General features: G+C 38.9%; 1 protein-coding gene across 1 annotated transcript in view; it reads right to left on the bottom strand.

Annotated features, from left to right (window-relative positions):
* Positions 1-9,767: 9,767 nt before the first annotated feature.
* POLR3A (RNA polymerase III subunit A) overlaps positions 9,768-24,901 on the bottom strand; it is a 48,802-nt gene continuing 33,668 nt past the window's right edge. The window contains exons 22-31 of the mRNA XM_088129010.1: positions 23,543-23,629; positions 22,191-22,273; positions 20,814-20,984; positions 19,074-19,167; positions 18,879-18,971; positions 17,777-17,941; positions 16,009-16,173; positions 15,490-15,621; positions 11,256-11,388; positions 9,768-10,640 (exon numbers count right to left, since the gene is read on the bottom strand). Coding sequence (XP_087985136.1) covers positions 10,492-10,640; positions 11,256-11,388; positions 15,490-15,621; positions 16,009-16,173; positions 17,777-17,941; positions 18,879-18,971; positions 19,074-19,167; positions 20,814-20,984; positions 22,191-22,273; positions 23,543-23,629 — 1,272 coding nt within the window. The 3' untranslated portion in view covers positions 9,768-10,491. The remainder of the gene's footprint in view (positions 10,641-11,255; positions 11,389-15,489; positions 15,622-16,008; positions 16,174-17,776; positions 17,942-18,878; positions 18,972-19,073; positions 19,168-20,813; positions 20,985-22,190; positions 22,274-23,542; positions 23,630-24,901) is intronic.

The raw sequence follows: 24,901 nt of genomic DNA on the forward strand, positions 1-24,901 counted from the left end.
TTCACAAAGCCATCTTCAGTTCAGTTCAGTTCAGTTCAAGTTCAGTTCAAGTTCAGTTCAGTTCAGTTCAGTTCAGTTCAGTTCAGTTCAGTTCAGTTCAGTTCAGTTCACCATACCTCCCCCAGAAGTCTCATTTATTTATATTTCTAAAGACTGCTAAAACGTAAATAAAAAGGGGAAGATTCCTGGTGACTTCATGGATGCATGTAGAGGGGTTGACAATAATATGGAAATGGCTTGCCACTACCTCCTTTCTGGGCTTCATTTGACTTCCTGGTCTAGTCTGTTTCTCAGGAATTTCTTCTGGTGGCCCCTGTTCAAATATTATCCAGGTCCAATCCATCTTAGCTTTTTGTGATCATCCAATGTCAGCCAGGAAGACAATGTTAACTAGACAAAGGACTTTGTAACATCCATTTGAATGCTAGCATTAGAACTTAAAACGAAATTTCATTCAAGTTGAGCTTATCTTTTAGTGATTTAAAGACACACCCACACCATTACCTTGGCAACAATATGGAAGTAGTTTGATGTTCCTTTCTTCTGGGAAATTAACTTCCCAGTCTAGGTTACAGCTCTGAGATTTCCTGGATATTTCCTAACTATGTTCTAGCAACACTCCTTTGCTTTTTAAAGATCAGCCAAGGTAGTTTATGTGCTTTAGATATATCCTCCCTCTTTCTCCCCCTCTCCCCCATGTTTTCATTGCTTCCATACTTCTGGAAACTTTACAACTCTTGCCCATCTCTAATTGCAACAGTGTGCTCTGAATCCCCTGCTCTTTTTCTCACCTGATACTGGCAAGGAAAGAAGATGTCTGTTGCAACTCTATGAGAAGTTTTGTTGAGTTTTAATGAAGGAAAAAAGAGAGATGCAAACATTCAGCAAGAGAGAAAGTTCACATCTTGGGAATAAAGCATTGCGATCTGCTGGAAATGGTGCCATCCCTGTTCATATGGAGAGCAACCTTATTTTATTATAAAAAGTACTGTTCATACTTATAACATTTGCTCATGTTCTTGATATCAGTAAACCCAATTATTTATGCAGGATTTCACTAATGCTTCTGCTACCAATTAACACCATTTGCAGTCATAATTGCTATTTCCTTATAAGTTGCTGTACTGAATTGCAAACCAGCAAGCAGGTTGAGTTAATTACACCCACCTGATGATCTTACTATTGTATTAGGGGCTTTAGAGTTTCTTAATATGAAATATGAATTGATTTTCTCTGCTCTGGACTGCTTTCTCAACCCAGAGCAAGGAAGCAGCATTGAGCTCAAGAACCTGGATAGGACCAAAACCAGATTTAAACAAGATAGCAAGCGGGTAATAAAACAGTACCTGAGCAATATTCTGCATGGTAAAGTATGTAAATATTTCTAACCTATTTGTACAAGTTTCTTCTTCTCTGGAGTATTAAGTATGTCAAGTCAAGCTCAACTCTTGGTAACTTACGGTCAATATCTGTATAATTTTCTTAGAAACAGTATGTAAATACTTTACAATTGCCATCTTCTGAGATGTTTTTTCAGCTTCCTAGTCCAGCCTATAACCCTGGAATTTTCCACTAATTTCCCATCCAAATGCTAACCAAGAATGATCCTACTTAGCTTTTCAAGATCAATCAAGGTTGGCTAAGTGCTGAGATACAGCTAGTGTTGAGAAGGCACTTCTCACCATATATGTACCTACTTAGCTTCAAACCATATATGTACCTACTTAAGCTTCAAACCATATATGTACCTACTTAGCAGTAAACTTAAGAGCATTGTATCCTTTATTATGATCACAATATAAATTGTCACAGTATGATTTTCATTGACTTAAGTCTGGATCTCAGCTATTGGAATTGGCTTTTGAAAAGACATGATTATGATTGTGTTCTCCATGAAGATATGCATGTCATGGTTTTACCTACATATCTTTCTCCTCCAACCTGCAATCTATTCTCTCTTCCATGGACAACTGTGGCTGGGGGGAGAGGGGACAAATAATATAATGTAACTCAAATGTTGACCCTTTTGTTCTTCCATTGCAGAATCATACACTTGTCTGTAAGGGACAGATGATGTCACATCACAATTATTTTTGTGACATCCTCTGTCCCTTACATGGTGGTGGTTGCCTGTGTTCCCTTCTGCTAAAAAAAAAAAATCTTGTTTTTTACTTAGGTGAGAAAGATGCCTGATGAACTTGGGTGGTCTGCTAGATAGGAAAACCCATAGTGGCCTTGCTTCTCATTCAAGGGAAATTTAAAAAGCAAAAGGGGAGACCTAGGTTGCAAACTAGAGTTCTACTTTTCCTAAAAGTTGGTGCAAGATGAACTAAACCCATTTTGATCAGGATTTTAAGTAAAGGAATGGATATCATGATGTTTACCGGGACAAATTCAGGACTGAAGGTACCTTACACTGGTCTCCTAAAAACTTGCAGCCTGGAAGACTGAGCACGGAAATAACAACAACACATGTCTGGCTTAGTAATTGCTAGCAGCCTCCCCTGCCCCCAAATGGTCTTTCAAGGACTTCTCTTATACACCACATAGTCCTGTCCTGTTCCATTTCCATGATTGCCTCAACTGTGACTAGAAGCTATTCCCTGTTTTAGCTGTGGAAACCGAAGGCGTTTCAAGGTTGCATTTTCAAGACACAACAGATAGATGCAAGTCGATGATGGCATTGCCTGGCTTCTATGCAGCTCCATGAAATGCACACCTCTTCCCTCAAGTCACGTGACACAATATAGCCTATCCCCTTCTGTTCTTTTCCTCACCTCCTGTCTGTATTAGGGCTGTGCAGGCTTCAGAGTCAAAGGGGAAAAGATGCTTTGGACACAGCGCCTGTCAGCTACTCCTTGAACCAAATGCATCTTTTCCCAGAATTTGCCAAGAGCAGCTGCCGTTCCAGGAAAATGTGGAGCAGACTGCCCCACCATGCTCCTATGCACCTTTTCCATTTGAATGCAAAGTACTCAAAGTCTTAGCATTTATGCAAAAGGCAGACTCTGAATTTAAGGCGCCTCCCTCCCTCCAGAAAGGGAAGAAAGGACAGAACTAAAGAAAAACATAGATAAAAATCTTGTTGAATGCCAAACTATAGTAAACAAAGTACAAACTACTAATTAACCTTAATTGCCTATACAAAAAAAGACTACTTTTTATCAACTTGATACCTATTTGCTTATGCCAACCATTCTCTCCCACACAAAGAAATATGCAAATAGACAGGTACCTGCTTGTCCTCTTTTTCCAGCATGAAGGAAGCTGGAGTAAAAGGAAGGGGAAAATACACTGGGAAAGGATGGATGCAGAAAGCAGGAGTTAAAATTCAAAAAACTCACAGTGGCATCTGCTCATAAAAAAGAGCGGGTTTCAATAGCGGGGATTCAGGCACCATCTTGTCTGTTTTGACAGCCAGCCCCCTCCCCCGTGGACATCCTTTCAAGTGGATCTTCCAAAGAAGGACTAATCTAAAGGATTTAGATTAATTTAGACTAAGGACTAAAGTCTCTCCTAAGCTTTTCTATAGTGCGGCCCTAACAACTACATGTGGTTCGTTACACTGGAAAGTGAGTTGAACTTGAAGGAGTTTTTACTCTTTTTTATTACAATTGCAAAATAGGGATGATTCATTTCTGTTTTAATAGATATTAACACGCAATGTAGTTTCCATGCAACGTGGACTTCCAGTTGCAGGCAAGCAGACATGTCTTTATGACTCTTCATTCCCCTTCCTGATCCTTGTAATGCCATCTCTCCTAAGCGTTTTCTTTTTCCTTTCCCTTAGAAACCTGCAAGGAGAACAGCTGAGCCAGAGACAGAAAGGTTTCCACAGTCTGAAAAAGTTTGAAAATCCATGTACTATAGCTCTCAATTTTAAACTCAAGACAGCTGCCTCACCCTCCTCCATGCATTACCTTGAAATGATCTAGTGTCTCTTACATAAATAGCTTATTATGTAATTGTTATGTAAATTGATCATATAAAAAGGAGAACTTGACAAGGCTGTTTTCTTGAAATGCTCTAGTGTATTTTTTTTCTTTCTATTTTTCTTTTACTTTTTTCACCCCCTTTCTTGCACTTTTAGCCTTCACTTTGATTTTTTTTCTTCCTTACTTTATTATTAGTTTGCATTAGTTTTTATCTTCCTTTTAAAAACTTTCAATAAAATAATAACAAAGAAATGTTCTAGTGTCTCATATAAATAACAATATTATATAAATATTATATAAATTTATTATATAAATGATTAAAGGAAAGAATGTAAAAAGTCTGATTTTTGTTTTTGTTTTGAAAAATGTTACATTTGTTATTATGCAACACTACAAAAAAGCTTCTGTTCTGTTCTGTTACTTCTGTTTTAGGAATGACCAAAGAATGCATAGACTTGGATCTTGGTGATTAGTCCAGTCTAGTGGCTGTAGGTATTAACCATGGCTGAGCTTCTTAGAAAACATTTGTACAGCAGACCCTTGTTACTCATCTCAATTGTAAAGACTGTAGGAATTGCTTGTAATGGATCATTGCACAAATCTCATTCTGGACTTTGCTGCTCACTAAAGCCACTGGAAACTGAGCAGCTGGATAGACATTGTAGGAGAGGCTCTGGTGTCAGCTCTAGGACCATCAGAACATAACTGTAAAGGTCAAGTAGCTATTTGTTTTTTCTTCTCAGAATTCTCTGGGAAAATACCACTTTTTTTTCCTAAATAAATAAATTACTTGCATTGTAAAAAATCAGTGCAACTGCTATGCAAATAAATACTAGCAGAATTAGAAGAAGAATTAGCAGTTGCTCCTCTTCCAGAGATACTTTGGCACAGAGCAGTAAGCTGACATGATTAAGTATGAAAGTCATCTGTAGAAGCAGGAAAAATAATTCAAATATGCACAGACAGTATTGCAAAGATTGTTGGCAGGCAACACAAGCAACACCTTGGGGACGATAGATTAATTTGAACCAAGGCCCAAAAGTCATGCAAAAACATTCAAAATGATCTACCAGCAGTTGTGCTTATTTTTTCCTTAACACTTGATCCAGCTCTTGTCCAAGGGACTGAAGTGAGCTATAACATGCTTAAAATCAAATGACAGTGAACAAAATAAACAAGGAAACCCCACATACAAGATCCCAGAAAGTCTCCCTCCCTATTCCCTTTCCCACAGGCTGCATCAGTTAACTTGGATTGCAAGGCCACCATTTTATGGCTGTTCCACCACTAAATCTCAGATGCCTTAGCCAATTTGTTTTATTAACTCCCCTTTCCCCACATAAGTCAACGTTCAGTAACACACAGATCCAGAAATGTTAGAACGAAGGGCAGTTCTTGCTTCCATAGCACAGGAAGCTATTTCTACCCAAATGTCCAAAGTCATCATTGTGATGGCTGTCAAATTCCAGCTCATGATACAGAGGTTTTCCCCCAAGTGCAGGGATAGATTGTCCTAAAGGGAATGAATTCTGTGTACGGCTGAATTAAAGTCAGCCATTGGCACACTACGTTTGATGTAAGTGCTGTGGGGAATTGTTGTCTCTATCATGAGAGCAACTTTGGCGTCAGAGGGTGGAAAAGTTCATCTTGAGGAATAAGGACTGGGAAGGGGATGCTAAATATAACAGGGTAGGAGATAAGCAAGCAAAAATTTAGATGGAAATATCAAGTCAATCCTATATTATAGAAGCAAAATGATCCTAGCCAATTGTGCAGAAGATAAAAGATCTGGATAGAAAAGGAAGAAATGTATGCAAATGGTCCAGGAGAAGCTGCAGTGCCACAGACCAGAACAGAGCAGCTGGTTGCTAACAGCATTTTTGTTCAGCCTTGGTACCTTTAGCACAAGCAAAGGAGTAATTTCGTTTTGCAGAATTACAATACATACATCTATGTTCAGTAAGCAAATTGGTCGAGAAAACAAGCAAACCTGAAAGTTTTGCAAAGTCTTAGAACCTTCAAAAATAAATACACCACAAAAAGGATGTTGGTTTACTCACTTTTCATTAGACAATCTCAAACAGCAAGATTGTAATGATGCAATGATGATGAAGAGACAATCTTGAGTTTATCCTATCAGAAATATCCTTTCAACTTTCTTTTGAACAGTGTTAGAATTGCTTTCTCTCTAGCAAATGAAAGCAAAATTGTTCAGTATTTATACCATGTAAGAAGATTTTAGGGAGAGGGAAGTGATTTAATATACATGTGATCTAGGAATTGCAAATACAAAGTCCAATGTACAGTGGGGCAAAAAAGTATTTAGTCAGCCACCAATTGTGCAAGTTCTCCCACTTAAAAAGATGAGAGAGGCCTGTAATTTTCATCATAGGTATACCTCAACTATGAGAGACAAAATGGGGGAAAAAATCCAGAAAATTGTCTGATTTTTAAAGAATTTATTTGCAAATCATGGTAGAAAATAAGTATTTGGTCAATATCAAAAGTTCATCTCAATACTTTGTTATATATCCTTTGTTGGCAATGACAGAGGTCAAACATTTTCTGTAAGTCTTCACAAGGTTTTCACACACTGTTGCTGGTATTTTGGCCCATTCCTCCATGCAGATCTCCTCTAGAGCAGTGATGTTTTGGGGCTGTCGCTAGGCAACACGGACTTTCAACTCCCTCCAAAGGTTTTCCATGGGGTTGAGATCTGGAGACTGGCTAGGCCACTCCAGGACCTTGAAATGCTTCTTACGAAGCCACTCCTTTGTTGCCCGGGCGGTGTGTTTGGGATCATTGTCATGCTGAAAGACCCAGCCACGTTTCATCTTCAGTGCCCTTGCTGATGGAAGGAGGTGTTCACTCAAAATCTCACGATACATGGCCCCATTCATTCTTTCCTTTACACGGATCAGTTGTCCTGGTCCCTTTGCAGAAAAACAGCCCCAAAGCATGATGTTTCCACCCCCATGCTTCACAGTAGGTATGGTGTTCTTTGGATGCAACTCAGCATTCTCTCTCCTCCAAACATGACGAGTTGAGTTTAGACCAAAACTTTCTACTTTGGTTTCATCTGACCATATGACATTCTCCCAATCCTCTTCTGGATCATCTAAATGCTCTCTAGCATACTTCAGACAGGCCCAGACATGTACTGGCTTAAGCAGGGGGACACATCTGGCACTGCAGGATTTGAGTCCCTGGCAGCATAGTGTGTTACTGATGTACTTTGTTACTTTGGTCCCAGCTCTCTGCAGGTCATTCACTAGGTCCCCCCGTGTGGTTCTGGGATTTTTGCTCACCATTCTTGTGATCATTTTGACCCCACGGGGTGAGATCTTGCATGGAGCCCCAGATCGAGGGAGATTATCAGTGGTCTTGTATGTCTTCCATTTTCTAATTATTGCTCCCACAGTTGATTTCTTCACACCAAGCTGCTTGCCTATTGCAGATTCAGTCTTCCCAGCCTGGTGCAGGTCTACAATTTTGTTTCTGATGTCCTTCAACAGCTCTTTGGTCTTGGCCATAGTGGAGTTTGAAGTGTGACTGTTTGAAGTTGTGGACAGGTGTGTTTTATACTGCTAACAAGGTCAAACAGGTGCCATTACTACAGGTAGCGAGTGGAGGACAGAGGAGCCTCTTAAAGAAGTAGTTACAGGTCTGTGAGAGCCAGACATCTTGCGTGTTTGTAGGTGACCAAATACTTATTTTTCACCATGATTTGCAAATAAATTCTTTAAAAATCAGACAATGTGATTTTCTGGATTTTCCCCCCCATTTTGTCTCTCATAGTTGAGGTATACCTATGATGAAAATTACAGGCCTCTCTCATCTTTTTAAGTGGGAGAACTTGCACAATTGGTTGCTGACTAAATACTTTTTTGCCCCACTGTTTGTGTGTCATGCCTGAGATTACTATGGACAATCCCATAGTAACTTTTTCTTTTGGTCCCTTTGAGTCAGTGTTGACAATTGGCAACTGCCTGGATGAGTCCCTGAAATTTTCCTAGCAAGATTTCAGAAGTGATTCCCACTGTCTCCTTCCTAGGGCTGAGAAACAGAGACTGGCCCAAGGTCACCCAGCTGGCCTTGTGCCTAAGGTGGGACTAGAACTCACGGTCTCCTGGTTTCTAGCCTGATGCCTTAACCACTACACCAAACTGGCTCTCATGGTCACCATGGAGGCCATGAAATCCCAAGCCTTCCTGGATTCCATCCTCTAGACATGCAGGGCTGAAGTCATCCAACACCAGAAGGAGTGGAAAATCCCAATATCAACCCTGAGATCAGCTCATGTAAGGATATCACTATGCAGAGGACAGCCAGTACACAAGTAGAACCCCCAGCTTGTTTTTGTGGACCACTATAACACAAAGCACTCATATCCTAGCAGCTCCGTAGCAGCATCCTAGTCACAAGCCTGATGTCTCTGCAGATTAATGCCATTTCCCCCACCTGCCTTGATGTTGACATTGCCATCCTCACAAAGATAGCTTTCCCTGTTCATCACACTACCAACCTATGGGTAAACAAGGTGGATCTGGGGTTTACTATCAGCAATTTGAGACCAAGATCATTACCCAAGGTCATCTTTAGAACTAAGAATGCATCTTAATCCCCATTCTGATCCCACCCGTATAAAATCATAATGATAGGTGGATGCAGTCCGATACATTTAATATATATATATATTTACTTGCCTAAACAAATGGATAGGGAAACTGACATGGTAGAGAGCTTCTGTAAAGCAAAAGAGGACAGTTGAAAGCCATTTCACTAGTTTGCCTCTGTAAATATAGCCATTTTATGAGAATGCCATAATGTCCAACAAGTTGAAGGGCCCTAATGTAAAATAAGAAAGCTGGCACCATGGCAATCAGTCGGAGCCCTCTCGGCCTAGGACTGTGTTTTTTGAAAACTTGCACAGCCTTAGTCTTTCTCCTTATCTCCATTACTATAATTATATGGCTTACCTCAAAGGATTAATTGAAGGATTACCAAGATAAGATTCCAGAGGACTGCATTTAGATTATTCTACTCTTTAAAAAAAGCCAAGATTTTGTGATATTTTCAAAACAATTTACTGGGTCCCTGCCACCTCTAAAGGTTGCTCACCTCTGCCATATATTTATTTTGAGGTCTTTCTACTATAACACATGATTTAATCCATAACTCTGCTTTTACAGGAAGCTAAAGCATTGCTGTAAGAGTAACTTTAGACCTCTTAAAGTAGATTAAAAGTCATTGTTAGACTTTTATGTGAATTAGCTACATATTTGGAGTTATTATAGCTACACAGGGGGCGAGTGATGAAATATACGCCTCTGATGTACCTCTAAAAGCACAGTGAGAAAAAAAAAGTCACAAGTATAATTTTGACCCAGTTCCCAGGAAAAGCTTACAATACGGGAGAATTACAGTTTTAAAATACTTAATAAATAATACACCTCTTTTAATTTTACTATTTTGGAAAAACTCCATTCTGAAGAAACAATTTTTAAAACTGGCAATTTTTTTTTAAAGTTTGATTCACCTTAAATTAGTTTGACCTTAAATCAAACTATTGTTACTTAATTTATTTGGATCAGATACTGTTGAAGGCCTTGTATGGATGAACTTTACCAGTAACCCTTCTTATAACTAGTTTGTTCTCTCTCTCTCTCTCTCTCTCTCTCCCCCTCCCTCCCTCCCCCTCTCCCTTTCCCTCTCCCTCTCTCCCTCTTTCTCTGAAAAGATGTGTAAGCCACAACTCTGGGTAGCTATAACAATCCAATAAAAACAACACATACATAAAACAATCAATATAAAAATACAAAAATCAATATTAAAAGATAAATATGATAAAAAACAAATATATAAACCCTAGGCAAGAGAGAGTAAGGATAGCTAACTCAGCAATGGAGCCATCTAAGCATGTCTCTGGTTCCCTGGAAGCCCCAAGCCTGGTGACCTAGCCAGGCCTTGAGGGACCTCCGGAAGGTCAAAAGGGATGGAACTAATTTAATATCAGGAGGAAGAATGTTCCACAAGGTGGGCACCATAGTAGAGAAGGCCCGACACCTGGGACCCACCAAATATACATCCCTAGTTGATGGTACCCTCAACAAGCCTTCTCTGCTAGATCTGATGGGGTGGGCTGATGTAGTTGGGAAAATGTCAGGGAGAACTAGCTGAAGGAAACTGACAGAACTATTTCATCTTGAAAAAAATGTCTCTTTATTCACATCTACAGCATTAGAAACCTAGGTTTCATGCTCCATAAACCTTTTTACATTTTTGGAGGGAAAAAAATAAATATCTCTACTTCTGGACTGAGGACCGTGCAGGTTGTCTTCTTACTTTGACTCTTAAATATACATTTGCTTATAACACATTTACAGCATAACCCATCTCTCTAACAAATGTAAGTCTAACTTTCTGTTCCAGTGGCTGATCAGATGCATGTACCTCACATCTATCCAGCCACCTAACCCTGTTTGAGAAGCACACACCTAATTACATTTCAGTTAAAAAATATACCATCAAGTTATTCTTTGGTGCTGTCCAGCTGCTATGTTGGAAGAGAGATATGGAAATCAGGGTTATCAAAAATTAAGGGTCGTCTTGGTGGCATTGCTTCCTTATCAGCTTTATGCAGCAGCTTGAAAAGTCCTGTTCCAATGTTCATTGGAATACCCATAATAATGCATTCAGAAACACCTGTAGAAGATCAAGAAAAGAACAACAGTAACAATGTTTCACACCTCCCACCTTTTCTCATTCTCCACCTGCATTAAACATGGAGAAAACCCAGCTATTTAAGAAACTGTGTGCATCATAGTTCAATGTAGTGATTTATCTGCAGGTCAACTCCACAATCAAGAAATCACAGGGAAGAGCTAGGGGGATGTCACAATTACATATTAGAGCCCTGGAAGAGATTCATCTAGCTTAATTCAGCAAATGTTCTGAACGTGCAGTCAAGAATTTAATGTTCACACACAGGAACATATGAAGCTTTTCAGCCTACTGTTTCCTGATTGGTGCTGACTGCACAAGAATAAAACATCAATAAAAAAAATCCATATATGGATTGTTTTTCTTTTTTAAAAACCCACTACCTTGTTGTACCATGTTTGAAAAATCAAGAGAAAGAACATAATATATCTGGGGGGCTGAGTAGAAAAGGCCCTCATTCAAATATATATATATATATATTCACTGTACAGTAGGACTTCAATTGATTTTACATAAATAATATACCTGATTTATAGAAATGTATTTAATGGCAAGTAGTCATCTTGAGTGGGCTATAAATTAACCTAAACTACTTACCACACACTGAATCTTTCTGCCCAAAGTATGCAGCATCAAACAGATGATCTGCAGTCTTTTCAAATGAAGCAAGCATCAATACACTCTCCTTCATTTTTGCCAGGCCAAATCTAGTAATTCCCAGAACTTCACCCTAGTCCCAAAAGGAAAAATAGTGGGAAAGCAAAAGCTGTTAACATTAGTGGAGAGCTGCCAAATGGGTAGACAGAAAAAATGGCAAGACATGCAATGCTCCATTCCAAACTTCATATTACAGTGGCCATCTTTTTCATTTTGGGATGAAAACCAGATAAATAGAATCAACAGGAGATTACTTCATTTCTCATCAGTCGAAAGAAGGATTACCAATACAATCTCCCTCTCTGAAAAGAGCACCCTCCCAGTTGCAGGACTTGACTCACTGTGAAATTAGCTACCAAAGCTCTTTGACAAAGCAAAATTGAAACAGGCCCATTTTACCAAAAGCAATGAAGAATAAAGGATGGGAAAAGGAACGTATAGGAGAGATTCTCCTAAGATATCCTAAATCAGATATAGTGAATCTACAGTCCTTCAGATGTTAATGAACCTTAGCCAAATGGCTAATAGTGAAGTTGCAGATCAGCAACGTCTGAAGGGCTTATGAAAGCTAAAGAAAGGAACTGTATAACTGGAAACACATCCTTGACACATGGCCAGTCTTCATCAGCAGGAGGAAAACAACCAAGGGATCTTCAGCAGGAATAACAGCTTCCTGGGGCTGGGAAGGAAAGGGCATGAATATCTACAAGACAAATTCCAAAGCTTATTACTAGCATCTCCTTTGGGTAGGATGTGAATGTATCAATTCCACGACAAATATTTCAGAAAGGCTGGAATGGTTATGCTATAAATCAGCTCAGCTGGGGGGAAAACAATCCTTGGTCTTGTAAAAAGGTAAAGGTGCCCCCAAATTCAAACCTGACTCTTGTTAAGTCAATTGGTAGCAGTTTGCTTACAAAAGTGATTTTCTAGGATGTTTTTTCAACTTCTGAATCTAGCCTACAGCCTGGATTTCCACCTAAGTACAAAATGGGGCTGTCCCTGCTTTAGTTTCAGCTAGATTCTGCTAGCAGTTATAGCAGGTTATTAGTTTATCGCAGTCTTTGGCAAACTTGGATCTGGATAGCTTATCCATCACATGAGTTGTAAAAGAGGTTGTCTGAATATCTGCTCTAAAGAGCAGTGCAAAGACATGACAAAATTGAATATATAAGAGTTTCTGCCATAGCTTCTCCAGACAGGCCTGGGGTGAGAGATGTGGCTGAGTAAGAATAATTCCCTGATCTCTAGAAGATAGAGTTAACTTTGGGAATGATTATTTGGTAGATACTTAGAACTACCTGGTGGCTGGGGGCCACTATGGGGAGGGCCATCAAACTAGTGGACACAGGGCAAAGACTTATAAATTCTCTACCAATGATACTAATCCCCAAACAAAAATAACAGAAATCTTTCATGCCATTTCATCTAAATCATATTTAGAAATCCGTTAAATTGTTCCTAGGTGGCCTAGAAAACTTCTTCATCCCTTTGGGCAATCTCACCATATAAGATTACCTACTGTGGAAGCAACTCAACTACCAAATCCACTTGGAATGCAACTCCACCAGGTGTGCAAAGGAACAACTGCTCTACTCTCAAACATGGATAAAAAGAAAACAATTGTGTGATCTTTGTAGATTGGTTACTGTAAGAAGGAGGACAGGAGCTGGGTACAGAACCTTCCTGAGTGCCCTAACTAGAAATGGTAGGCATAAGAAGAATGGAGGAAAAAAAGAAGAGAAAAGAACAGCAGGGAAGAGACCGATGTACAACAAAAGGCATATTGATGGCTGGTGGAAAGGGACTGAGATCCTTCCTCTTTGGGGAGAATGTTTTCCCCCCTCTGTGTTATATTGAAAGAGAATTTAACTGCTGGTAGTTACTCTTCTGTCCTTCTGCACAAAGCCATGTTGCCTTCCCTGCAGAAGGGACCACGAAGTGATTTCAAAAGCTGAGCAGGAAACTTATAAGAATGTGAGATTATCCTCATTCATTTCAAATATACAGACAAGCTTTGGATATAGTCAGTGGGCTGTTTGAATAAGAGTTCATTACTAGCACATGAACCAAAGAGGAATTCTATTTTTGCTTGCTATGACTTTTCTTTTTCTTTTTGTCTTAATTTAGGTGTGAGAGTGCAGTAACCAGCTTTCCTTTTGGGACACTGATTCTTCAAGGTAAAGTCTCCTTCAATACAAGCTCACTTTTGGTGACTACAGTGGGGCAAAAAAGTATTTAGTCAGCCACCAATTGTGCAGGTTCTCCCACTTAAAAAGATTAGAGAGGCCTGTAATTTTCATCATAGGTATACCTCAACTATGAGAGACAAAATGAGAAAAAAAATCCAGAAAATCACATTGTCTGATTTTTAAAGAATTTATTTGCAAATCATGGTGGAAAATAAGTATTTGGTCAATATCAAAAGTTCATCTCAATACTTTGTTATATATCCTTTGTTGGCAATGACAGAGGTCAAACGTTTTCTGTAAGTCTTCACAAGGTTTTCACACACTGTTGCTGGTATTTTGGCCCATTCCTCCGTGCAGATCTCCTCTAGAGCAGTGATGTTTTGGGGCTGTCACTGGGCAACACGGACTTTCAACTCCCTCCAAAGGTTTTCCATGGGGTTGAGATCTGGAGACTGGCTAGGCCATCCCAGGACCTTGAAATGCTTCTTACAAAGCCACTCCTTCATTGCCCGGGCAGTGTGTTTGGGATCATTGTCATGCTGAAAGACCCAGCCACATTTCATCTTCAATGCCCTTGCTGATGGAAGGAGGTGTTCACTCAAAATCTCACGATACATGGCCCCATTCATTCTTTCCTTTACACAGATCAGTCGTCCTGGTCCCTTTGCAGAAAAACAGCCCCAAAGCATGATGTTTCCAGCCCCATGCTTCACAGTAGGTATGGTGTTCTTTGGATGCAACTCAGCATTCTCTCTCCTCCAAACATGACGAGTTGAGTTTAGACCAAAACATTCTACTTTGGTTTCATCTGACCATATGACATTCTCCCAATCCTCTTCTGGATCATCCAAATGCTCTCTAGCAAACTTCAGATGGGCCCAGACATGTACTGGCTTAAGCAGGGGGACACGTCTGGCACTGCAGGATTTGAGTCCCTGGCAGCATAATGTGTTACTGATGGCAGCCTTTGTTACTTTGGTCCCAGCTCTCTGCAGGTCATTCACTAGGTCCCCCGTGTGGTTCTGGGATTTTTGCTCACCATTCTTGTGATCATTTTGACCCCACAGGGTGAGATCTTGCACGGAGCCCCAGATCGAGGGAGATTATCAGTGGTCTTGTATGTCTTCCATTTTCTAATTCTTGCTCCCACAGTTGATTTCTTCACACCAAGCTGCTTGCCTATTGCAGATTCAGTCTTCCCAGCCTGGTACAGGTCTACAATTTTGTTTCTGGTGTCCTTCGACAGCTCTTTGGTCTTGGCCATAGTGGAGTTTGGAGTGTGACTGTTTGAGGTTGTGGACAGGTGTGTTTTATACTGCTAACAAGGTCAAACAGGTGCCATTACTACAGGTAACGAGTGGAGGACAGAGGAGCCTCTTAAAGAAGTAGTTACAGGTCTGTGAGAGCCAGACATCTTGCTTGTTTGTAGGTGACCAAATACTTATTTTCCACCATGATTTGCAAATAAATTCTTTAAAAATCAGACAATGTGATTTTCTGGATTTTTTTTCTCATTTTGTCTCTCATAGCTGAGGTATATCTATGATGGAAATTACAGGCCTCTCTCATCTTTTTAAGTGGGAGAACTTGCACAATTGGTGGCTGACTAAATACTTTTTTGCCCCACTGTATCTGGACTCATCCATGTGGTTTTCTTGACAGCAGTACAGAAGTAATTTGCCATTGCCTTCTTCTGGGGCCTTCTTTTTCAAGTTCCCCATCTAGTCTACAATCCTAGGAATACTAGTTGTAGTATTCCCTCTGATTTCTCACCTAAGTACTAACCAGAACTGGCCTTCTTAATTTCTGAATGGACACTAATACAAATATAAAGGAGACCAGCCCCTGCCCAAATCCATGCTCATGCTGATATTATTGTTAAACTTTTCTTAGTATTTTTTTCATCCATATTTTTTGGGGGGAGAGAGAGATGAAAGAATGAGTAATTCTATACAATAATGGGGGGAAAAAAACAAACAAACCTTGTATGTCATCAGGTCTGACAACAACATGACATGTCTCCGATCAATACTCATTCCATGGTTTACCATAGTATACTGAATTTCACTGATAATGGTAGTTCGTGCAGCCTCAATGCCCAAAGTTTTCTCAACCTGGAAGATTAAGTTATGCTGCCTTAATGAAATGGCAAAATGCTTATTCTATTTACTTTATTCTCCAACCCCATTCTACCTACTTCCTTACACATTTCCATGGCTTACATCTGAACTGGTTATGCCTTCATACAAAAAACTGAAGTCTTGCTTACCTCCAGCATTATGTTCAGAGTCTTTCACTGTACTATCTTACTATAATCCTTGCAAAGACCCTACAAAATATGTATTAGCCCTATATTGCAGACAAGACACCAAGCTTGAATGAAGGCCTTACTTTGGTACTTCATGGCAGAGTTAAGATCTGAACCAAGGAATAATGTCACATGCCTAGAAACCCTCTCTTAATTGCTACGGTGCACCAATTTATCGTCTCTGGATGGTTACCTCATAAGTGTTGTTTGATGTCGTTCTTGTTCCTTTAACCCCATGAGTGGCCATGACAGCTCTCAAGTTGTCACCTTCTACCAACAATTTATATCTTTCCTTCCCACTCTGTTCATCAATATGAATGACAGCACGAGATACTTCTGGGATACCTTGTACTACTACCTAGAGATGTGAAAGGGAAACAGAAGCAGAAACATTTGATTTTTCTCAGGAAAAATAAGGCAAAAGTATAAAAATATAACTAAAAGCCTCCTTTGCTTTTTTAAACTGTTAGCAAGAATTCATTTGAATGATCTCCTTGAAGAAAAATGGGCAGAATATGAATGAATAAGAGTCTCAGAAAGTTAGGAATCTCATTTCTTTGGTGATTAAGCAGCTGGGGGAAAATCACACCGTTACCATTTATTATTGTTTATGATTATTTAAATATGATATTGTTGGAGTGAGACGCTTTATAAATTTTGCAAATAAATACATTCTGCATTATCAAAATTTGCTTTTTAATCAGGGCAGAGTGTATGATGTTCCAATGGAGCTATAATGATCCATGATTTGGTAAACCCTGGCCTGAATGACTATAAAGTTGGGGCTGTCTTTGAGAAGGACCAAGAACACCTCCAGGTTGCAACCACTGTTTTAAGAAAGTTCAGCTTGTACCAACTTTACAATCTTTTTCACACCAGGCTAATAAAATTTTATTGTCCAGGCATTTTAGAACAGTTTTTCTTGCCTTTATTCTGTTCTAATTTATGACATTTTATGATAGTTATACTGTTTTCAGTCTTTATTAGACCATTCTTTCATCATTTGCTATTGGCCTGGAATCTTTGGGATGGGGTAAGAAATTAAATTTATACTTCATGTTAGTCCTCACTGATTTCACTTATTTGTTGGGAAGGAACTTCATTTGGCTTTCACAGAAAATGGGCTATGAAATGACAGGGCACTTTCAATAAAGTTCCTGGAGGGATAAGCAACCTCCCTCCATGCTCCTCCTTCCGGTTTATGGTTTCTTCTCTCAGCTTCTCCATTCCAATGCCCCCACCTCTTTTCTTGACTTGCTTTTCCTCTGCCTATCTTCCCCAGTATCCTGTATTTCCTTCTCCCTTTCATGCTATCTACCCATCCTATGAAATCCCTGTTTGTTAGTCAGCTGCTTTCCCCTTCTCCCCAGAAAATTCAGTTCTGAGAGTCTTCCTGTTGCTCAGTTTGAGACATCATCACTACCCAGCTAACCAGTGTCAAAAGCTTCCCTTTCCAAGGAAGGAGCCAGACCTAGTTGGCCTTTGGGTAGACCCACTGAAATCAGTGAAAGTTCAATTGGCTTTAAACATTAAATCTCACTGAACTGAATGATTCTATCTGGATTATAAGAAAGTGTTGTCACACTTAGCAACAAGAAGAAAAGTTGAAGAAACTTGGAAACGCCTGCCTCAGAAAAAAAGGAGAAAGTTTAACACATTCAAGCTGAATAGATCAACATGATCGACATAAAAACCCTGCAAGTGTAAGAACAAGAAGATCTATCTTTGTAAGTATAGTAAGGAAATGTCTTGAACTGCAAGATCTTCTGGGGAAAAATGTATACCAAAACAAGGCAAGCAAACAGGAAGAAATAATAATAGTAACAATAACAATAATAATAATAGCGGCAGCGGCAGCAATAGACTCTTAAGAATTCTTTTCCTGTTCAGAAGACTTTGAAGACTATCCTTTTCAGAAAGAACTTGAACAGTTCGATGACAACAAAGTCCAGAATCCTCACCTTTGGTAGTTCTTCTTTCAGGGATTGCAACACATAATACATTGAGCTCTTGCTATTCTCTCGGGGAGTAACACAGACAATCGCTTCACCATGGACAACCACGTCCCCAGGCTTCACTCTGAGCTTTGAGATGCAAATAGAATATCTCACAGTCTCTGCATTAACCTGTGTGGGGAAATGTCATTTTATTATCCGCATCATTTTTTGGCATCAGGTTCAGTTCTACAAGCATATAATTGCTATTAGACAAGATGCTCTAAATACTAGTTTGGCCAAATGCTTATGATGGGATGACTTGACACCAACACAAAGCATCATTCTATTCAGCTATGGAATATATGCTTTGAACCTAGAATCTTAGAAATACTCAGTTACGTGCCAGGTGAGGTGTACAGCTACTAAGACTTTGTATCAACAAGGACTGAAAGAAATGTCAGGCATGAGAACCTGACAGCTTCTTACATTTCCAGTTTAACATCTAAAGCACCAATTATCAAAATCCCATTTGATCCTTCAAGTCAAGCATATGGGAAGATACCATCCAATTTAATGTTTTAGGATTCTATTACATATGTGGATTCTGCCTGATTTATAATATTATAATTTATAATTTGCTAACACTGTAAGTGCTTACAGTGTTAGCAAATTATAAATTATAATATTATAAATCAGGTAGTTATCAGCAGATAACTGATTTACAACCCCCAAGTTTAAATTCACTCAGTGCCGTGACATTCCAAGATCATCCTTGGCCAATCATTTTGGGGAAGATAAAAGGGATGAAGGCAGTAGGCTGATTTGAGATTCTTTGGGGGAGAAAGGGTGAAACATTGATTCATGCATATTTGTATCCTGAAGTAGAATTCAGAAATCCTACCTTCTTTTTCTGCAATAATATACAGGATGGTTCTTGGCATGAATCATGAATCCGCTACTGAAAATTTACAGGTATTTGTAGCTGCATGTTTCTTACTGAGCAAAAACATGCAACTGGAACAATGGAAAAGGACACAAAAGGCATATTCATCTTCCTGAAATACAATAATCTTCAGAACCTCATCTTATACTAAGTTACAGGCTACTCCTTCAAGCAAATACTCACTTCCAGCCTCAGCAGCCTAATTCGCTCTAAAGAAAGCTTGACAAGAATAAAACAATCATCAGGAAGGAAAACTTCCTCAATGTACTCTGAAATCTGCAAGTCAAAAAAAAAAAGTCCCAGTTTATTTTTGAATATTCATTACCCAACAGCATAGTACATAAATTGAAATATTATCCGTTAAGGAACACATTGTACCTCTCCCAAAAGTGTCTTCTCTATTCTTCCTTTGACCAAACGGGCAAAATCGGGATCATCATCTATGTCAAGATGTGCTGTGATAATTGGGGTGCTACATATAAGCAAGAAAAGCATAACTGAAAAACTGACTTAGTTTTTTTTTTCTAATATAGTTATAAGCAGATGTTTTATAATTCACACAGCACAAATACAAAACAATATATGCCCTTCACATATTCAAATATTAATGTTATATAAAAATTATATGTAACTTTAATTAGATGCTCCACTATCACCTAGCACAGTACTAAAAATGACAACTTTTGGCAAGTATCCTCTAAGACCAACCCATCACTGAGTTTTTAAAATTAGTGATTCTTTTCAGCCTCATTTGAAATTGGCATGAACTAGCATAAAAGACGGGCAGAAAATACTGCAACAGCTTGAAGGTTGCTCCATTTTAGTATTATGTCATAGCCTGTGGAGTCAGACAAGGCAGCCATCAACAGACACATAGAGATAAACAGCATCTACACACTATTCAAAAGAGACAATAGAAAGGAAACAGAAGACCAGAACATCTCCTCATCAGCAATCATCACCCAGATAAGCAGAGATTAACACCAAGATTACCACCAGACATACAATCAAGCAGTAAACAATACCCTAATCAAGGAACTACCAGAGGAAAAAAATAAAACAAAACAAAACCCCCACCCCCACCCCCACCAGCACTGGCAGGGCATGCCACAGTATATAAACAGACAGCAAGCCCCATTCCATTCTAGCACTGAAGACGTTACCTAGCCGGGTAACAAAATGTTTGCAAGAAAACAACCAAACTCAGAGAACCTCAAGTTCAACCCTGAGCTACACATATTCTCTTCTACTGATGTCATAGCCTTCCAAACTAGGTCAAATGTGAGAAGTGAGCAAACAGAAAGATAAATTATATAGCACTATAAGGAATGTACCTACATGCTTTATAGTGTACTATAATCATATACATGCAATCCCACTAAATTCAAAAATTTGTCTAGGATTACTACCTTTATTAATAGATAGGAGCTTATCATCTTTAATACAAGGATTGTTCAGAAAAGAGTAATGAAATAGAAGTTTGTTCTTGCAAACCAATTTTTTTTATCTTTTTGGGACAACCACTAGTGAAGCTTGGAACTAATCATTATAATTCAATCAAGTATTTCCTTTCATCTTCCAGAGTTAGGCTGGAGGGGTAAACAGTACACTGGGACTTTTTGCATTTCTATCAAAACCTGGTTTGTTATCATCTCTACAAGTAATTCAAGAGGAGACTAAATCACCTTTAACTGACAGCCAAGGTATTAGCAGGCTAACTGAGAAAGGCACTACTGACCATGCATATGAAACATATGAAGTTTATCCTTCATAGATGTGAGTAATAATCAAATCTAGTTGATGGTTAATAACATTTATTTTGTTTCTTACTAAATTACCTGAAGCTTGGTGCAAAAGACATTTGTTAAAATATTTGGAGCCTAGGCATTTTTTGAAGCACCCAATTGAATTCATGTTTCTTCCACATTTTTATTCAGTCATTTAAATAAATGGTATATTTGTATACCACTTCCCACTAAAAATCTCAAAGTGGTCTCCATAAAATTCGACTCTAATTACTGTAAATTTTATTCTTTTTTTTAAAGGCAAAAATTGGAAGTGAGACACCCATTGCCAATCATCCAGAACTAACTTCTGACCACTTCTGAGTTAATGTACCTGATTGTTTTAGAAGCATTGATAATTTCTTTGATCCTTGGCACTCCTAAGGTAATGTTCATTGAGGCTACACCAGCAAAATGGAAAGTCTTCAGAGTCATCTGTGTGCCAGGCTCACCAATGCTTTGAGCACAAAGGGCTCCCACTGCAGACCCAGGCTCCATCTGTGCCCTAAGTTGTAAGATCAAAGTAACATTCGTTTTCAGTCATTTCTCAGCTATCAGTCCCCTTGATAGTTCATGGCTGCATTGAAAACACACCCGAGTTCTCTAAGGACCCAGATTCACATTCTCTGTATTAAATGAAAATTCTCAGTGTGGCATTCAAGACACATTATTTGCCTGAGGTTCAATTAAATGTAGACAAGGTTATGAATCTTTGGGGAAAGAAATCAAAACTAGGCACCCAAAGCAGCTTAATTCAGCAGCCTATGTAATTTTACAAGATACATTTGTAGTTTCCCATTCCTCATGGTGTAACCCATAACCTGTTCTCTTAAATCATTTTTATGCTTCCTATAATGTGGAATAATCAGCTGCATGGAATCTAGAAGTTCTGCCTCACAACCATGGTGTATACTTCTCCAGATTATTTTTATTTAGAGAATTCACAGACTTTGACAATACACTTTTATATGGACATACACAGGACAGAATCACCCCCCCCCAAATAAAAGCTGAGATTGTCAAGAAAAGGAATTCCCACATATTTAATGTGTGTCCTTCATGTGCTCACTTGATTTCACAAACAACACCATTGCACAGAGGACTCCGATATGGCTCAGAGTCAAGTTTCCCATCTCTGTGCTGTATTGGTATCACTGAATTAAAGTCATTACTTTTATATTTTAACTTTTTTGTTCAAATAAGTCAACACTACACACCCTTGCTTATGTGCATAAAAAGGGGACAAGACTCAGTGCTCCTATCAAGGAGTCTGGGTCAGGCTTAATGCAAATTTCTCATATGTATACAATACTCATCAGCAATCGCTGTTTATTATGCAAAGGCTAAATGATCTCAGTCAATGAAGTCAGTCTCAAACACCATTTCTTAACTAACCTATGTAACAGAGGGAAGCTAGTGACCCAGAATATCAACAGTATCTTTAGCAAGAGACCTTATGCAATCAGGAAAACAGAAGATCAGATGATAGCTGTCACCTTCCATTAAATCCCAATGAAACTACTCTAAAGAAAGATGGACCTTCTCTGAACCAAACCAAACCAAACCAAACCAAACCAAACCAAACCAAACCAAACCAAACCAAACCAAATCACAGAGCAGTAATAGCCCCAGGACTAGTACGATCCTCTTTAGGACAAACTTAGCATCTCACACATCAGGAAAAGAATCAGGAAACAATAATTTTTCATACCTCATATACTTCTCCCTACAGATCTCCAGAAACTTTTCCAGCTGGGTTGGAGTGATTCGGTCCAATTGGTATAAAACATATGGCTAAAGTGATGAATACCCAGAATGATTAGAAGTATATTCAATAGAGTAGTCAACAATTGGTTTTGTGTTTCTAACATATGGCTCAAAGGGGCACCAAACATTTATCTCCTTGCTTTGCTTCTACTCTTCATAAATATGATGGTGTCAAACTATGACCTGGAAAAACCATAGTTTCCTGCTATGGGAATGAACTACACTGAATCTTAAGGCCCCAGCTTCAGACATACTGTCTTTCCCAGTTATTTTGTAGCTGCAGAAACAGCTTTAAAACATTAAGACAGTTAGGTTATGATTGTAAAGTAAATGCAGGTTTCTGTGGCACCTGAACTTGGATCTCCTGAAGATCCAGAAGAGCCTTCCTGAATCCAGCTGTAACCCTAACCCTAAATTCCACATATGTAGAGGTCAGAAAATTGGGGAAGTCAGCTCTGAAAATATCCTAAGCAAATTCTCTGCCTTTACTAAATTTCCCTCTATTTTTCAGACACAGTCCCTATTTTATGGTACTTGCTGTTCTTGGAAGATCAATGGTTCAACCTATTTTCCTTTGCAAAATTACAGTTTTTTACCTTCTGGAAAAATGTTAAGAATTGCCTCTTTAAAATATTTGCATTCATATACAAGCACTAGAGGTTTTTCATTTCCTCCAGCTCTCTTCATGTTGAACCCCTGAAGGGCACATACGTACATTGTGTACATACAGAGAATTTAAGATGAAGAGAGAAATTCAGGAGCAAAAGTATATGAATTTATTCAAGTTGCAACTGTTTCATGGTAAGTACAACTGGAAGGCTAAATATGAGATTCTATACAACGTTCTTAACATTTTCAAACATATTCCGTTTTAAAATTGATCTGTTTCAGGAGGCCACTGCAGAGCAGATTGCTGCAGGTACAGAAAATCCATCAACAGTGTGAAAAGGACAGAGTCAGGGACTCTTAATATATTTTGTTGGAAGTCTATCCTGCCTTGCATTCAAAAGCTCAAGGCAGTGTACATAGCGTTTCCTCCTCCTCTCATGTTATCCCCACAAGAAGAATCTTGCAAAGTAGCTGTGCTGAGACAGGACTGGCCCAAGGTCACCCAGTGAGCTTCCATGGCAGCAGGTGGACTTGGACCTGGGTCTCCCTGCTGCTAGTCCAACACCTTAACCTCTACACCACAATGGCTTCCTCAATATATATGGAAGAAAGAGTCATGCAGAGGCAGTCCCCCTTTCCATTCCCCCAAACTATATGCCATTAGAAATCACCTATTATTCAGATTACCTCTGTTGTGCCATTGTCATTAATGCCATACTTGTCTCTGGTTTTCTTGATCTTTTCAGACATGCTTTGGATGAATTTTTTAATTTCCTGCAATAAAGAATTCATATGTTTCGCATTGTCTTTCATTTCTGCAAGTTAATGATGAAAAGTCACCAGCAGCTTCCACATTTAGCAGCACTTTATACTAAGGGAAAAAAAGTAGTTAGGAGGAAAAAAGACCAAAACAAAATGTAAGGTGTCCTTTAAGTCAAACTCAACCCCTTTTGACTTTCTAGGCACATGTAGTTTTCTTGCCAACAATGTGAAAGTGGTTTGCCATTGCCTTCTGACTTTGTATAGGGGTTTTTCCTACTTCCCAATTATGCCTACAGTCTTGAGAGATGGTAGTCTCCCATCCAAGTACTACCAGGGTTGACCCTGCTTAGCTTCTTAGCCCTGAGTCAAGACAGTGAAGTGCTGCCATGTACCGAGTCATACATAAAAAAAAAAAATTAAATTCTCTCAAAGACCACATTTTGTGCCACAACAGCCAATTTTTACATTGGTTTTGGAAAGCATCCGAGATGCAGGATTCAAAAACTACTTGGCAAGCAGAAATAAAAGTATTATAGTTGTCTTCTTCAGTTGTTTTGGATTTTCTATCTTTTTCCTACATTTTTCAAGTTGTGAGAGACTGAGAAAGGGGTTCTGGAATATTTCCCATATGCTAACACCTCTCCAACATTTTTGAGATTTGAGAATTTATATTAAGGAGGAAAGGAGTTTGTGCACAAAATTCAGTGGAACTACCAAAAAAAAAAAATTAAAAAAAAATTGAAGATATGGGGACACCCCCCTCCCCCTAAAACTATATTGATAGAATTGGGAAGCAGCCAATGAAATGGATGGAACAAAACCTTCCTAGTTTAATTTTGGACAAACAAAATTAAACTTCTAACCATGATTTGCTTGTTTACTTATTTATTTAATCAGTGTGTTTGCCCATTCAATCACAAAGGCATCTCTAGATAAATGGTAACAGTATTCCTTCAAATAGCATTTACTGGGGAACTCAAGGAAAGAGTGTCGTTTCCAATTATGCTTGTCAGAGGCATTTGGTAAATCACAGGGGAAGACAGACAACTTTTCCCAACCAGTTGCACTCCTGCTGTAAGGACTTCAGCGACCATACTGCCAGGCAACGTGGTCCAAACAGGAGATTAGGGCAGGTGAGGTCCAATCCATCTGGTGGATACCAGTTTGCTGCATCTTTCATACAATGCTCTCATGCTTTTATAGCCAAATTCAGCAGACCAATTCTACTTCCACTATTATTACGAACAATGCTCATTTCCATTTTTACTTTAAGTCTACAAAATG

Source organism: Python bivittatus, unplaced genomic scaffold, assembly GCF_059951505.1.
Source record: "Python bivittatus isolate LINGU-HERP-01145 unplaced genomic scaffold, Pbiv_v1 ctg000050_np1212, whole genome shotgun sequence".
Taxonomy (NCBI): domain Eukaryota; kingdom Metazoa; phylum Chordata; class Lepidosauria; order Squamata; family Pythonidae; genus Python; species Python bivittatus.